General features: G+C 46.0%; 1 protein-coding gene across 4 annotated transcripts in view; it reads right to left on the bottom strand.

The window, feature by feature from the left end:
• Window positions 1–13,798, bottom strand: part of iqsec1a (IQ motif and Sec7 domain ArfGEF 1a) — a gene marked incomplete at its 5' end in the record, with an annotated part of 216,824 nt that overhangs the window by 18,101 nt on the left and 184,925 nt on the right. For 3 of the 4 annotated variants that reach the window (XM_079495490.1, XM_079495492.1, XM_079495493.1), the window contains 3 exons: window positions 359–1,320; window positions 2,175–2,501; window positions 3,419–3,698. In XM_079495490.1, the coding sequence (XP_079351616.1) occupies window positions 359–1,320; window positions 2,175–2,501; window positions 3,419–3,698 (1,569 nt within the window). Of the gene's footprint in view, window positions 1–358; window positions 1,321–2,174; window positions 2,502–3,418; window positions 3,699–4,475; window positions 4,580–13,798 lie in introns of those variants that run through there. The other variant, XM_079495491.1, reaches the window with a different exon arrangement.

The following is a 13,798-nucleotide window of genomic DNA, read 5'->3' on the forward strand; positions in this document are numbered from 1 at the left end:
TTAGCACCCTGATTAAGAACATAAATAAACCGCAATGAAACACCCCCAGGCGTCTTTGAGAGTTACAGACTTTTGAGTTAAATTGAATTAACCACTTAAACCCCAGCATCCTTATCGCGGGGAAGACCTTCGCAGACCATAGCACTAGCAGATCAACAAGCGAAAGCTTTCCCTACAACAACAGAAAACAGAAAATACACTAGTACAGAGCCCTGAGGGACTCCGGTCCACCATATACTGTAGGTTTTAAGAGGTTAAGTTAAATTTAAATGAAGTTAATGTAACATGCGTATCAAACTGAGAGTCATTCACACTAAAATCACCACCGACACTCCAGCCAAGAGCTCTGACCACCTACTTGTTGAAGAGGTTCAGGCCGATGCGGTAGTGCCTCTTGCGGATGACGTCGTTGCTGAAGACGGGCGAGTCCCAGCTGTTGCGCGTCTCCTTGTGGTATGTCTGCTTGCTGAGCGTCTGCTCGCGCAGGCTGTCCCGCGATGACGACTCAGAGCTGCAGTTGATGGTATCGTTGGAGTTGGACGTGCTGTTGACGCTGTCGTTGTCGCCGTCCGAGTAGTCCGACTCCGACTTGCTCTGCCGGTTGGCCGAGCCGTTGATGGCCAGGTGGCTCTCCAGCTGCCGGTGGCGGTGGCGCATGGGCGCCTCGTCGTCGGGGCCGCGGGAGGAGGGCGGCGCCGCCCGCAGCGGCGGGCCGTGGGAGATGTGCTTGGGGCTGGCCTGCGACGACGTCACGATGTGGGTGTGAGGCTCGTAGAGCGCCGGCCGCTTGACCGAGCCGCGCTCAGAGCGGTCGCTGAGCTCCGCCGAGCTGTCGCTGGGCGGCTCGATGGTCAGCAGTGGGAGGTGGTCCATGCGGAGGCGCTGCTCCTGGCACTCCAGGGACGGCGTGCTGCGGCAGCTGGTGTCCGTGTCGCGGCCCTCGTCCTTAGCGTCCATAATGGGCCAGTACTCCTGGGAGGAGTTGACCGAGCGCAGCCGCACGTCCGACTCCGTGCTGGAGGGCTGGTCCGCCAACCTCGACAGGGCGATGGCAGGCGCCATGTCCTCCTCGTCGATGAACAGGGTGACGTCGCTGTAGGACGCCAGCATCTCGTCGTGCATGCGCCCGGCCGCCCCGCGGTGGGGCTTCACCTGGTAGGGCTCCCGCTCCATGTCGTGGCCCATGTGGGCCTCGGGGTCGGGGCCCTCGTCACCCTGGAGGCTGCGACAGTTCAGAGCGTCGTCGATGGACTCGGCCAGTGACTTGACCTGTCTGGAGAACGCATCCTCCAGCTCCGTGATGGCGTCCGTCAGGTCCCCCTGGGGGGAAGGTTGACACCATCAGGACATTTGAGTTACTCATTTGAAAAAGGAACAAACACCTGCACACTGTCTTCAAATGCAGTGACCAACTTTTATTAGGGAAACAGCAACGTTTCGGCCTTTGCGGCCTTCATCAGGCTATCTGTTTTTTTTACTCATATTTTAAAAAAACTACTTGATTATGAAATAAGGGTGACAGGCCTGCACAGTAATCACAGTATGAACGTTTTGTATAATATGTAGGTATACGAGTATTAATTGACTATTGGTGGATTGTGGGATATGGTATATATGGTAGTACTATGCATAGTTTATAATGCATAATAATGGGTTTATAATATAGTGTATTGTATCATATATGGATCCATGTTTAATATGGATCTATATACCGACACGCTTATCGATGGTTGTAGGCTTTTGTGTTTTTGTTTTATGTATTTGAATCTGAAACTTGTTTACTGTTGATTTACGTTCATTGCAGCTGCTTTTTGTCAACCATAATGACATGTACAAAGGATAGGCATATAAGCTTTTAGCTTCAGCCGAGTCCATTTCCGATCCCCTTAAACTATGTTACAGTTTAATTATGTTACTGAATGTATATGTTATGGATACTGTTGAAGATGACTAAGATACTGTTTCCCAAACAGTGGGTCGGACCCCATATGTGGGTCGCGGACCAACCTCTATGGGTCGCGAGTAAAGATCGACATATTGATGTTGTCAGATCGACATATGGAGACAGCCACATAGACATATAAAGGTAGACGCCTCTTCCGACACTGAGACATCAAATTTCTCTTTTGGGTCTCGAGCCAATACGTTTGGGAACCACTGGTCTAGCGGTGTACCTGGGAGGACGGTGCCATGTTGGCCTGCGGGTGGCCATCCAGGTCCCCGCAGTCGGACTGGACCAGGGCCAGCGGGGTGCCGTCCTCCGTCATGGACACCTGCCTCCCCTCGAAGTAGGAGCTGTGGACCTTCTCTGGGCCCTCGAAGGACAGCTGCATCCTCATGTTGGACAGCACGATGCGTCGGGACATGCGGTTCTCGGACATGGAGCTCCGCAGCCGCTCAAAGTTCTTGTTCATCTGGTACTGGCGGAAGGCCGTCTGGATGGTGCGCGCCGCATGCCGGGTTATGAAGCGTCCGCCATATTTACGCTCCAGCATTTCCACCTGAGAAACAACATTAATTGGCCCATTAAAAAAGAGAAAGCATCTGTGTCGTTTTAGATTTTACATACGGTTTTCAGTTAACTCGCAGCACGTCAATTTATTTGAGAAATGTTGAATCATTTTGAAATTTGTAACACAAATCTTCTCTTCTGAGGGGTCCCTCCTGGCACAAAACATTTTCAGATGGGGGTCCTTGGCACAAAAAGGGTCCATCAGCATTAATAATGTCAAAGCATCTGTTTGTGTAATATGAACAGACTGAATGAATGATGGAAGGCCGTTAGAGAGTGAGTGTCTTCTGTACACAGTCAAATCCCCAACTATTAACTAACGCGTATCCAAATTGTACAGAATTCAGCTGCTAAGATATTCTCATAATCGGGACCATATCACACCCATTTGTCTCCACTGGTTTCATAATATATTTATTAATATTTTACTGATGTCTTTTAAAGCTCTGCAGGGACAGGCTCCCAGTTAGATTTCAGATATGCTGCCTGGTGCCCTCACCTCATGACCCGGAGAGATCAGGCTTTTGCTGCCCGAGGTCTCCTAAGGCTTTGCAAGGCCCTGCCTGAGGATCTAAGGCTAGCAAAAATCAGTGTCACATTTCACTTCTGAAAACAAGTCATTGTCTTACGTGTGTTCTTGCGTTCTATATATTTTTTATTAGATTTTTTATTTCTCTGTTTTAATTAACATTATTTTTGTCACTGATTTGACTCTTTATGGTCATCTTGCTGCTCTTTTAACTTGTAAAGCACTTTAAATACATGTAAAGCATGTAAGTACATGTAAAGCACTTTGTAGCCCTGTTTGAAAAAGTGCTATATAAAAACATGTCCATTTGGTTCTCTTTGTACACTCTCTGAGTTAAACAAACACGGAGGATCTGGGTGTTGTGTACGACAGCGCACCTGTTTGTCCTGGAGGTCGGCGGAGAGCTCGTAGCTCTCCGAGAGCGAACGGGACCTCTTGATGGCCTCTTCCTCAGCCTGCTTGCGGAGAATGGACTGCGAGTGCTGCAGCTTGGCCCGACGGGGCCTCTGGGGCCCAGGCTGGACCCCGTGACCGTACAGCGGGCCGTCAAAGCGGTCGGGGCTGATGGCCGAGCCGTGAGTCACCGGGCCGCGGCCGTAGCTGGCTCCGCCGTCCAGGGAAGGGCCACTCTCATTGGGCCGTCCATCCCCCTCCACACTGCACAGACACACAGAGAGGAAAATTAGGCTTATTTTCACCTACACAGAAGACTAAAAATGAGCGATGGGAAGCTAATGCTGACAAAGTACGAAGTGATTCAGACATCATTCATCGGGGGAATGTTCCGCTGTCTGTGTTCCTTCTTATTAGATTGTGCACTCTGTGCCAAAGGTTGTTAACTTCGAGAGTCTGCAAATGGTAAAGACTCTCAGAGTTACAAAAAAGATTTGACTGTGCAGTACTCCTGTCACATGAGCTGATGATGAGTGTGTAATACTATGACTCAAGACAAGCACAGTGAACGCCCATAACACATGCACTCTATGTGGAAACGGTTACCTGGAAACGGTTCCATTTGTGCAATTATTACAAAGAAACAACCGCATTATGTGATTCTGAACATGCAAATAGACCTGAAACAGAGCTACGTAGCCGAAGGCAAGTCATGCACTTTGAGTTTACCAATGCAACCTTTTCATTGAATTGCTGATTCCACTGCTTCTCAATACATGGCTGACATTTCAGTCAACACTGAATGAATGTTGATTAAAGGAGCTAAGAGTGTCTCCAATAATTACAATTAGAAGAATGTCTGCAAGCGTGTCATGTCATAAATTATACATTCTACTCCGCTGACATCAGGCATGTCTATAAATTGAACGAATACTGTAGGTTTGAAAGATTTGACTTGATCTCAGACACTGAGAAGAGGCAGTTTATTTGACAGTCAACAGAGCTATAAGTAATCATTAAACAAACTGAAAGGCTACTCACTCACTCGTACATTCAGTCGTACTAAACGGTCGTTGCTTTGCGCGCAACGACCACCTCCTGTTTTCTAAAAAATGCCAGCTTTTCCTCCATATCTTGTCTACCATTCTGTCAAGTCCAGAGGGCACCGGGGTGCTTTCTCCTAGGGAACCAAAGTCTATACACCACTTCAAAGGGGCCAATCAGCAATGACCAACACAACAGTTACATCATATTTGAAGAAGGGAAGCACGTGGGTGTTACAAAGTCCAGTTTACTGCAGAATGCCAGTAAACACAGCCGGAACAAGCTCTTAGAAGTGGCCGAAAATGGCTCAATCCATTCTCTTGAGGCGTGAGGCTGCATGTCTGTCTGTCATAGTGCAGTGCTTTCACTTTTCACTGCCGCTGGGGTGAAAAGAATTATGCTGTGTTTGAATAGTGAGCTGACACACCCAATCCACTGTACACAAACCACTTCCTTAATTGCAGACTCTGAAATCAACATTCAACAGACAACGTACTGTACACGCTCTAGAAGCCTGAGTGTTCATTTAACTCTGGATAGAGCTGTTAGGGAGAGCCCATTTTTTAAACACTCTCCAAGTTAAACTAGCACTCAGCTACAGCTAGCAAGCAAGCAACCTGAAGGCTATAATCCAGCCCAGGAGATACAGTATTGTAAACTGTATTTATAATATTGTTGCTTCGGGTTCGGGTTCAACCAAAACGGAGTTGGACTGGACTTGACTAGACATGATACAACTGGACTTTTGAAATGCACAACGGCACCTTATTATACTGTGCCGGTGTACATTTTGCAGGATTGCACAGTATGTACGTATTACGTATGTACAGTACTGTGCTAATAACTCTCAGATGAATTGCACATCATTTTCTGTTGAGAAACTGCGGTCTGACTGCACACACACACACACACACACACACACACACACACACACACACACACACACACACACACACACACACACACACACACACACACACACACACACACACACACACACACACACACACACACACACACACACACACACACACACACACACACACGGAGCAGCAGTGGCTCCCCCTTTGTGTCCTTTAGCAAGAAACTGAACCCCTAACTGCTGCTGATGAACAGGTTGGTGCCTTGCATGGCATTAACATGAAAAATGAGTGTGAGGGAATGGGGGAATGTAATGCACCTTGTAAAGTGCTTTGTAAAAAGGTACTACATAAGTGCACCATTTACCATACACAGACATAAATAAATGATATGCAAACATATGTGTTTTAGAAGTAGGAGCTATTATATGCACACTGCACCTTCAAAGCACATGGAACGATTCTACAGTATGATTAATGTACAATTACAATTTACAATCCAGGCATTTAGCAGACGCTCTTATCCAGAGCGACTTACAAGTCCAAAATCTGAATATGCAGAGAAAGCATGAGCTCCAGTCAATAAACATAATAGTCACAGAATGCAGAGACAACAATGTACAAACAGTATGACTAATGTACATAGTCAGCCGTTTCAACTAAATAATTAAACTTTTTTATGTACTCGCGTAAGCGATGCGAGATGTAACAACTCGTCAGGTGAAAACCTTGTGTATCCAAAACTTTTTTAAATAGTGACATTTGCCGATCTACAACCTCACAAGGCATCACATCGCGATGCATTGTGAGCTTGTAGATCTGCTATTTTCACTACTTTTGTGTGACACTCTTGTATGATGAAGTAGAGCATTAATTAACAAACAAACAAAAAAAGTTTAAATATGGAGATTCTTCCCAATAACAATATTTTTCAATTATGCGTGTGACACTACAGTACATCTGAGAAGAGGGATGGATTGTGGATTCAGAACAGTTGTTTCAGAATAGATGCTGAGCGGAGTAAGTATGCACACACTGCAGGTACACACAGTGTTGTCTCAACATGACACTAATCAGAGTAACAGCTAAATAGTTCTATGTACACACAGTGCTGACAGAAACACTTGAGAATCCAACACAGTATGTAAACACCTGAGTCTAACACTGCCTAAGCACCAGCACACTAAATGATAGCTACAGCAAGGGTAAAGGAACAGTAATTTAGCCCTACCAACAGTGGTGTAACTGCTGGTTAAGTACTGTACTTAAGTAAAAATGTTGGGCATTTTTAATTTCTTTTAGTATTAAAATGTTCAATCCTAGAGGAAGATATTGTACTTTTACTCCACTAAAATTATATATATATATCTACAAGCTCACAACATGTTGCTCTTTGCTATTTTCTACAAGCTCACAACATGTTGCTCTTTGCTATTTTCTACAAGCTCACAACATGTTGCTCTTTGCTATTTTCTACAAGCTCACAACATGTTGCTCTTTGCTATTTTCTACAAGCTCACAACGTGTTGCTCTTTGCTATTTTCTACAAGCTCACAACGTGTTGCTCTTTGCTATTTTCTGCAAAGACATTTGATGTAGAGGGAAAAACGGGGGCGTACTAGTATAGAGGAGGGTAACCGGAAGAGTGGGCACCAAGGAAGAGCGGGCACCAAGGAAGAGCGGGCACCAAGGAAGAGAGGGCACCAAGGAAGAGCGGGCACCAAGGAAGAGAGGGCACCAAGGAAGAGCGGGAACCAAGGAAGAGCGGGCACCAAGGAAGAGCGGGCACCAAGGAAGAGCGGGCACCAAGGAAGAGAGGGCACCAAGGAAGAGCGGGCACCAAGGAAGAGAGGGCACCAAGGAAGAGCGGGAACCAAGGAAGAGCGGGAACCAAGGAAGAGCGGGAACCAAGGAAGAGCGGGAACCAAGGAAGAGTGGGCACCAAGGAAGAGCGGGCACCAAGGAAGAGCGGGAACCAAGGAAGAGTGGGCACCAAGGAAGAGCGGGCACCAAGGAAGAGCGGGAACCAAGGAAGAGTGGGCACCAAGGAAGAGCGGGCACCAAGGAAGAGCGGGAACCAAGGAAGAGCGGGCACCAAGGAAGAGCGGGCACCAAGGAAGAGCGGGAACCAAGGAAGAGTGGGCACCAAGGAAGAGCGGGCACCAAGGAAGAGAGGGCACCAAGGAAGAGCGGGAACCAAGGAAGAGCGGGAACCAAGGAAGAGCGGGAACCAAGGAAGAGCGGGAACCAAGGAAGAGTGGGCACCAAGGAAGAGCGGGCACCAAGGAAGAGCGGGAACCAAGGAAGAGCGGGCACCAAGGAAGAGCGGGAACCAAGGAAGAGTGGGCACCAAGGAAGAGCGGGCACCAAGGAAGAGCGGGCACCAAGGAAGAGCGGGCACCAAGGAAGAGCGGGCACCAAGGAAGAGAGGGCACCAAGGAAGAGAGGGCACCAAGGAAGAGAGGGCACCAAGGAAGAGCGGGCACCAAGGAAGAGTGGGCACCAAGGAAGAGCGGGCACCAAGGAAGAGCGGGAACCAAGGAAGAGCGGGCACCAAGGAAGAGCGGGCACCAAGGAAGAGCGGGCACCAAGGAAGAGTGGGCACCAAGGAAGAGAGGGCACCAAGGAAGAGTGGGCACCAAGGAAGAGCGGGCACCAAGGAAGAGTGGGCACCAAGGAAGAGTCCTAGTAATGTAAAGTATATGATTAGGACGTGGTTGCACAGTGGACATTATAAGGGCTAATATTTCTAAAATTGTTATACAAATTGCCACAAAACCTGTGTATCCAGTAATTTGTCATAAACAAGAAGTTGTGTGTATATATATATATATATATATACACACATACACACACCGGTATATACTCTTCCTGTATCCGTAGAGAACCCTGCATGGGAGACTCCAGTCAACTAAGTGCATACAGTAGGGTTTAAGTTCAAGTGGATCACAAATCACATGAAGTCAACCCCAACCCCCCCCACTGTGGCGGAGCTCAGACTGTTAGGTTTAGCTAAGGTTACAAGAACACAGAATACCTTGACAGTAAATGAATGAATGCTACCTGACTCCGTCTGCTCTGAGAGCTGGATGCATGGAGACAGTATGTGTTTTGTTAATATACAGACAGACAGGCAGAGAGCTATAATAGGGCAACACACAGAGAGCACTGGTTACGAACGATAATCCAATTCTACAAGTCAAGGATCTGATATGTAAATAAATAACAGCATTTTATAGCAACTTACGCCATATACTTCCTCGTACGGAAAATAGCAAGAATAGCCGATCTACAAGCTCACAGCGCATGTTTTACACTTGCAGATCTGCTTTGCTATACATAGCAAAGCAGATCACAGCAAATACAACCCTAACCATACTGTACAGTATATATCGGCTTTGTCGGGTGGAAACCTCATTATGTCCAAAACCGTTACTTTGCAGGATTCAAAATACAAAAATGGCAGATCTACAAGCTCAAAACGCTCCACGAACAGATCTGCTATACCCTTGACACTTTTGTGTGTTACTGTAGTGTGATCAAGTGGTCCAGTAGAGCGTTCATTTACAAAAACAATAACTCATAAAATATGGAGATACAGCAACGATATACATCCTGTGTTCCCTTCATGGTGGTGATGAATCTCTCCCAACCGCCTGACAATGGATGCAAACTGCGACACATAGCCAGAGTCACACTGAAGCCGCACTAGAACGAAGTCACAGCATCTGGAAACATCGTTTGCATTGCAGGCAGGGTGACCTTTATCACAGCTTCATCACTGAACAATTCATCTCTCATCAAGACCAGTGCCCTAAATGTGTACTGTTGTTGTTAGTAGGAATAAACACAGAAGCACCCGGGAGGAAGTGGACTAAGAAAAGGGGAGGAGTCAAACCGAGATCCTGTTTCTACACAAAAAAGGGGGTGGCGCCCCCCAGAGGAAATACAAGATTGGTAAAAGCTACAATATACTAGGTCTTATTGTAATTAATACATTTGTATTGTAACCAATCTGTATGGTATATTATACAATATAATAACGTAGTACATCTGCAGTGGTTGGAGGAGGTCTCTCTACTCTTCCATTGAGACATTTAGACCCTGGTGCTGGGCAGGACACCTGCTGGTCCACAATGTTAATAAAGTTATCTGAAGCAGGCGGCGCACCGGAATCGGACATAAAATACTGGCACAAAATGTTATACTTTGGACATTGTTGCTATCACGTACGTCTCTCTATCGGCAGAGGAAGACCAAGGACATAAAACGTACAGATTGTATCTTTATAATAACCAAGATGAACAGACACCTAAGGCGAATTCGCAGACAAAGTACGACAAAACTACTGGAATATGCACTTCGTTAGCAATTGAGTTTTCTGTCAGAAAACTGGATTACAAACTGCTTTTTATAGCCACTACAGCAGGTCCTCTGGGGGATGCGTCCCCCCCCCTTTCCCCCTCATCACCTACAAAAACACTGGGGACAGGAAGTGACCTCATTTTCCTCATGGGGGCAGCTGCAGGCAGCCAACATACATTGTGTTCTTTGTCGTGGTTTTCTCTCAGCCAAGCCAACAGATATATGTATATAGTTGCTATGTGCTTTTGTAAATGAATGCCCTGCTTCATCATACACACGTGTCACACTATAAAACACGTGTATGGAGTGGAGCACGCAGTCAAATAGCGTAATTATTATTGTGTATTCCTTATGTATTATTAATTTACGAGTCCTTGTTGTCCTGTGTGCTGCTACATTTCTTTCACGTTTGAGGGACAATGATGCAGGAGAACAAAATGGAGCGACAGATGTGTTTTTGAGGATTCAGCACAATTATGCTTTTATTCAAATAAGTTGAGCCCATTGTTGGACAGAGGAGAGAGAGAGAGAGAGAGAGACTGTCCTTCTCTGAGGTCATCCTGATCGTGTTGGCGGGAAAAGGGGGAAAAAACCTGACTTTTATAAAGCAGCAGATGCTTGAAGATACAATGGAGGATAACTATAACTACGATTATGTGAGCATCGTCCACACTGATGTTGTCCTTGTAGTTGTGCTGTTTGGACTCTGCCATCCAGCAGAGTTTGAATTATTTTTAAAACTATATGTTTAGACTTACTGTATAGTTATGGTTACACACTTGATGTGTTCGGACCATTATAGCAGGCAGATGGTCCATTAACGGTTAACCCATTAAGACCTGAGGCCGATTCAACAAATGTCTTTAAATCCCAGTAACAGTTTTCTGTTACCTTTATCTGTGGTTCTCTCTTTTGCCACAAGACACCATCGTACAACAACATGTAAAATAGGACACCACCCTCAGCGACCTGTTTACATCCATCAAATATATATGGGTCTGAAGCAGAAAAGTGATGAAATATTAACTGTTTATCTGGAGTCATTTCCTACCATTAGTAATTCCCACAATCCTTCTGTAAACACAGTAATGTAAACAATAACAATGGGAGGCCACATGCTTATTAGCCAATGGTGGACAACGTTCTCAGCCACAGTACTTGAGTCATATATATACAGTATACTTCTGTTCAAAGACAACTCAACTACATACAGTCTACTCCTGGTCAAAGACTACTCAACTACATACAGTCTACTCCTGGTCAAAGACTAATCAACTACATACAGTCTACTCCTGGTCAAAGACTACTCAACTACATACAGTCTACTCCTGGTCAAAGACTACTCAACTACATACAGTCTACTCCTGGTCAAAGACTACTCAACTACATCCAGTCTACTCCTGGTCAAAGACTACTCAACTACATACAGTCTACTCCTGGTCAAAGACTACTCAACTACATACAGTCTACTCCTGGTCAAAGACTACTCAACTACATACAGTCTACTCCTGGTCAAAGACTACTCAACTACATACAGTCTACTCCTGGTCAAAGACTACTCAACTACATACAGTCTACTCCTGGTCAAAGACTACTCAACTACATACAGTATACTCCTGGTCAAAGACTACTCAACTACATACAGTATACTCCTGGTCAAAGACTACTCAACTACATACAGTCTACTCCTGGTCAAAGACTACTCAACTACATACAGTCTACTCCTGGTCAAAGACTACTCAACTACATACAGTATACTCCTGGTCAAAGACTACTCAACTACATACAGTCTACTCCTGGTCAAAGACTACTCAACTACATACAGTATACTCCTGGTCAAAGACTACTCAACTACATACAGTCTACTCCTGGTCAAAGACTACTCAACTACATACAGTCTACTCCTGGTCAAAGACTACTCAACTACATACAGTATACTCCTGGTCAAAGACTACTCAACTACATACAGTCTACTCCTGGTCAAAGACTACTCAACTACATACAGTCTACTCCTGGTCAAAGACTACTCAACTACATACAGTATACTCCTGGTCAAAGACTACTCAACTACAAGTGAAAGTTGCTCAGTCAAATGTGTACTTATTGTTGTGCTATAAAGTACATTTTCTTTCTTTGTTGAAAATGTAGACATTTTCAAAAAGAACATTCAAACAGTGAAAATAGCCGATCTCACATGGAAAACAAGTCCCCAGGACCTTTTTTTGGGTCATCCGGCCTAAATGTCTGACTGTACCTCGTGTTGTTTGCATCTCTGACTACTAGTATGACTACTGACTACTAAGTATTCAGTCACTCAATCAATCAATCAATCAATCAATCAAAAACAACGCATCTCAGCTTCTAGATCTGCCATTCCCACCATTTCTTAATCAGAGCTTAAGGGGTTAATTCATGATGTTCTTTTATATGTTTGGGTCCCCGGGCCCCTTCCTAGTTTGTTTTTGAAAAGTAGCGAGTCATACGTTTCCCAAACAACAAACACTCAGTGATGTACAGATTGAGCACAGATACTCAAATCTGGTTGTCCTCTACCCCTCCTCCTCCTCCTCCTCCATCTTTATCCAAGCGGGAGCCCTGCTCTGCTGTACTTCTGATCCATGAATGGATAAGAACCAGCTCAAGCTGGCAGTGATTTTCAGCCATACGTTCTAGGGGGGTGGGCTGGTTTTTGGGGGTCCTCCTCCCCCCTTCTTCTCAACACATCCAGAAGAAGGGCCAGAGCGCGGGGGCCCCTCTAGCCCGGGCCTCAACCCCATTCCATCAGCTGGACCTGGGGGAGAAACATTCCTCCATCCCGGAAAAGAGGAGTCACATCTACAGCAGTTCTGGGAATAGAGGGGCTGCTAATGAAGTGCAGGCCAAAGCCAGGCAGAGAGAGAGAGAGAGCGAGGCAGAGAACTAGCTAGCCTAAGTACCTCCCAAGTAAACGCACAGAAGAGAAGTTTTTACGGCCGTGAGTCTCAGTCGCTTTCGACCCACAGTTTGATATGCGGTAGTCCACGGGCACGGACCCCCATTTATTTTCATCTCTGGGACACCACGCTTGAGAAACTGCGGTGTTACTGCACACACACACACACACACACACACACACACACACACACACACACACACACACACACACACACACACACACACACACACACACACACACACACACACACACACACACACACACACACACACACACACACACACACACACACACACATGTTTTTCTCATCAACTATATAAAAGGACCGCTCAACTTCAAGAATTGTGCTTTGAGTTGTGCGTCATCTTTTTTTCTTTGCCCCCCTTTCAAAGGAAACAGAAAGAAAGCAGAACAGAATCATTCATTCATTGGGTGAACTCTGGAAGCCAGTCGCAGCGAGCAGCGCGGTAAACATTTCTAACCGCGTCTTTCAGCAATGAACTGACCTTATCAATCAAACTGCCATGGGGCCGTACCCCCATTTCTCACCCCCAACATGAGCCCACCACAGCACGGCACACACACACACACACACACACAAACACATGTGCCCCCCCTCATCATGGCAGATGTTTACTGTGTCCTCTGAGAGCGCTCGTAAATACAGAGGCAAGGCACAGGTCCACAACACAACGACACACGTGAAGGAATGTCTCCCCGGGGTCAAAGTGGAGGAGAAGACCACACAGTGATGAGCCGACCAAGTACGAGTGAACACTAGAAGCACATAAACCTTGATTAATTGAATACATAAGACTACAATGGAAACAAGCCCTCGGGGCTTTTTGTGTCCTTTTAGCGTCACTGTGTATACAGTATAACTGACTGTACAGCTGTACCTTTTGCAAACTGTTAATAAAGTATTCAATCAATCAAAACCCTAGTGGCCCTATTTCTGGGCTTCTTAATAGGCAAGCGGGGGGGGGGGGGAGAAGCAATCCATTATTAGCTATTTTTGGTGAAGAGATTTTGGTGTAGAGCAGGGGTCTTCAACAGGGAGTCCTCAGAGTTAACTTCTTTGTGTGAAGGGAACTTCTATTGTTTCGTTTACCCTAGCATCCCTATTCTGAGGGGAACATTAGCGGGAGGTGTTGGTTGTG

This window comes from Electrona antarctica, assembly GCF_951216825.1.
Source record: "Electrona antarctica genome assembly, chromosome: 2".
NCBI lineage: Eukaryota > Metazoa > Chordata > Actinopteri > Myctophiformes > Myctophidae > Electrona > Electrona antarctica.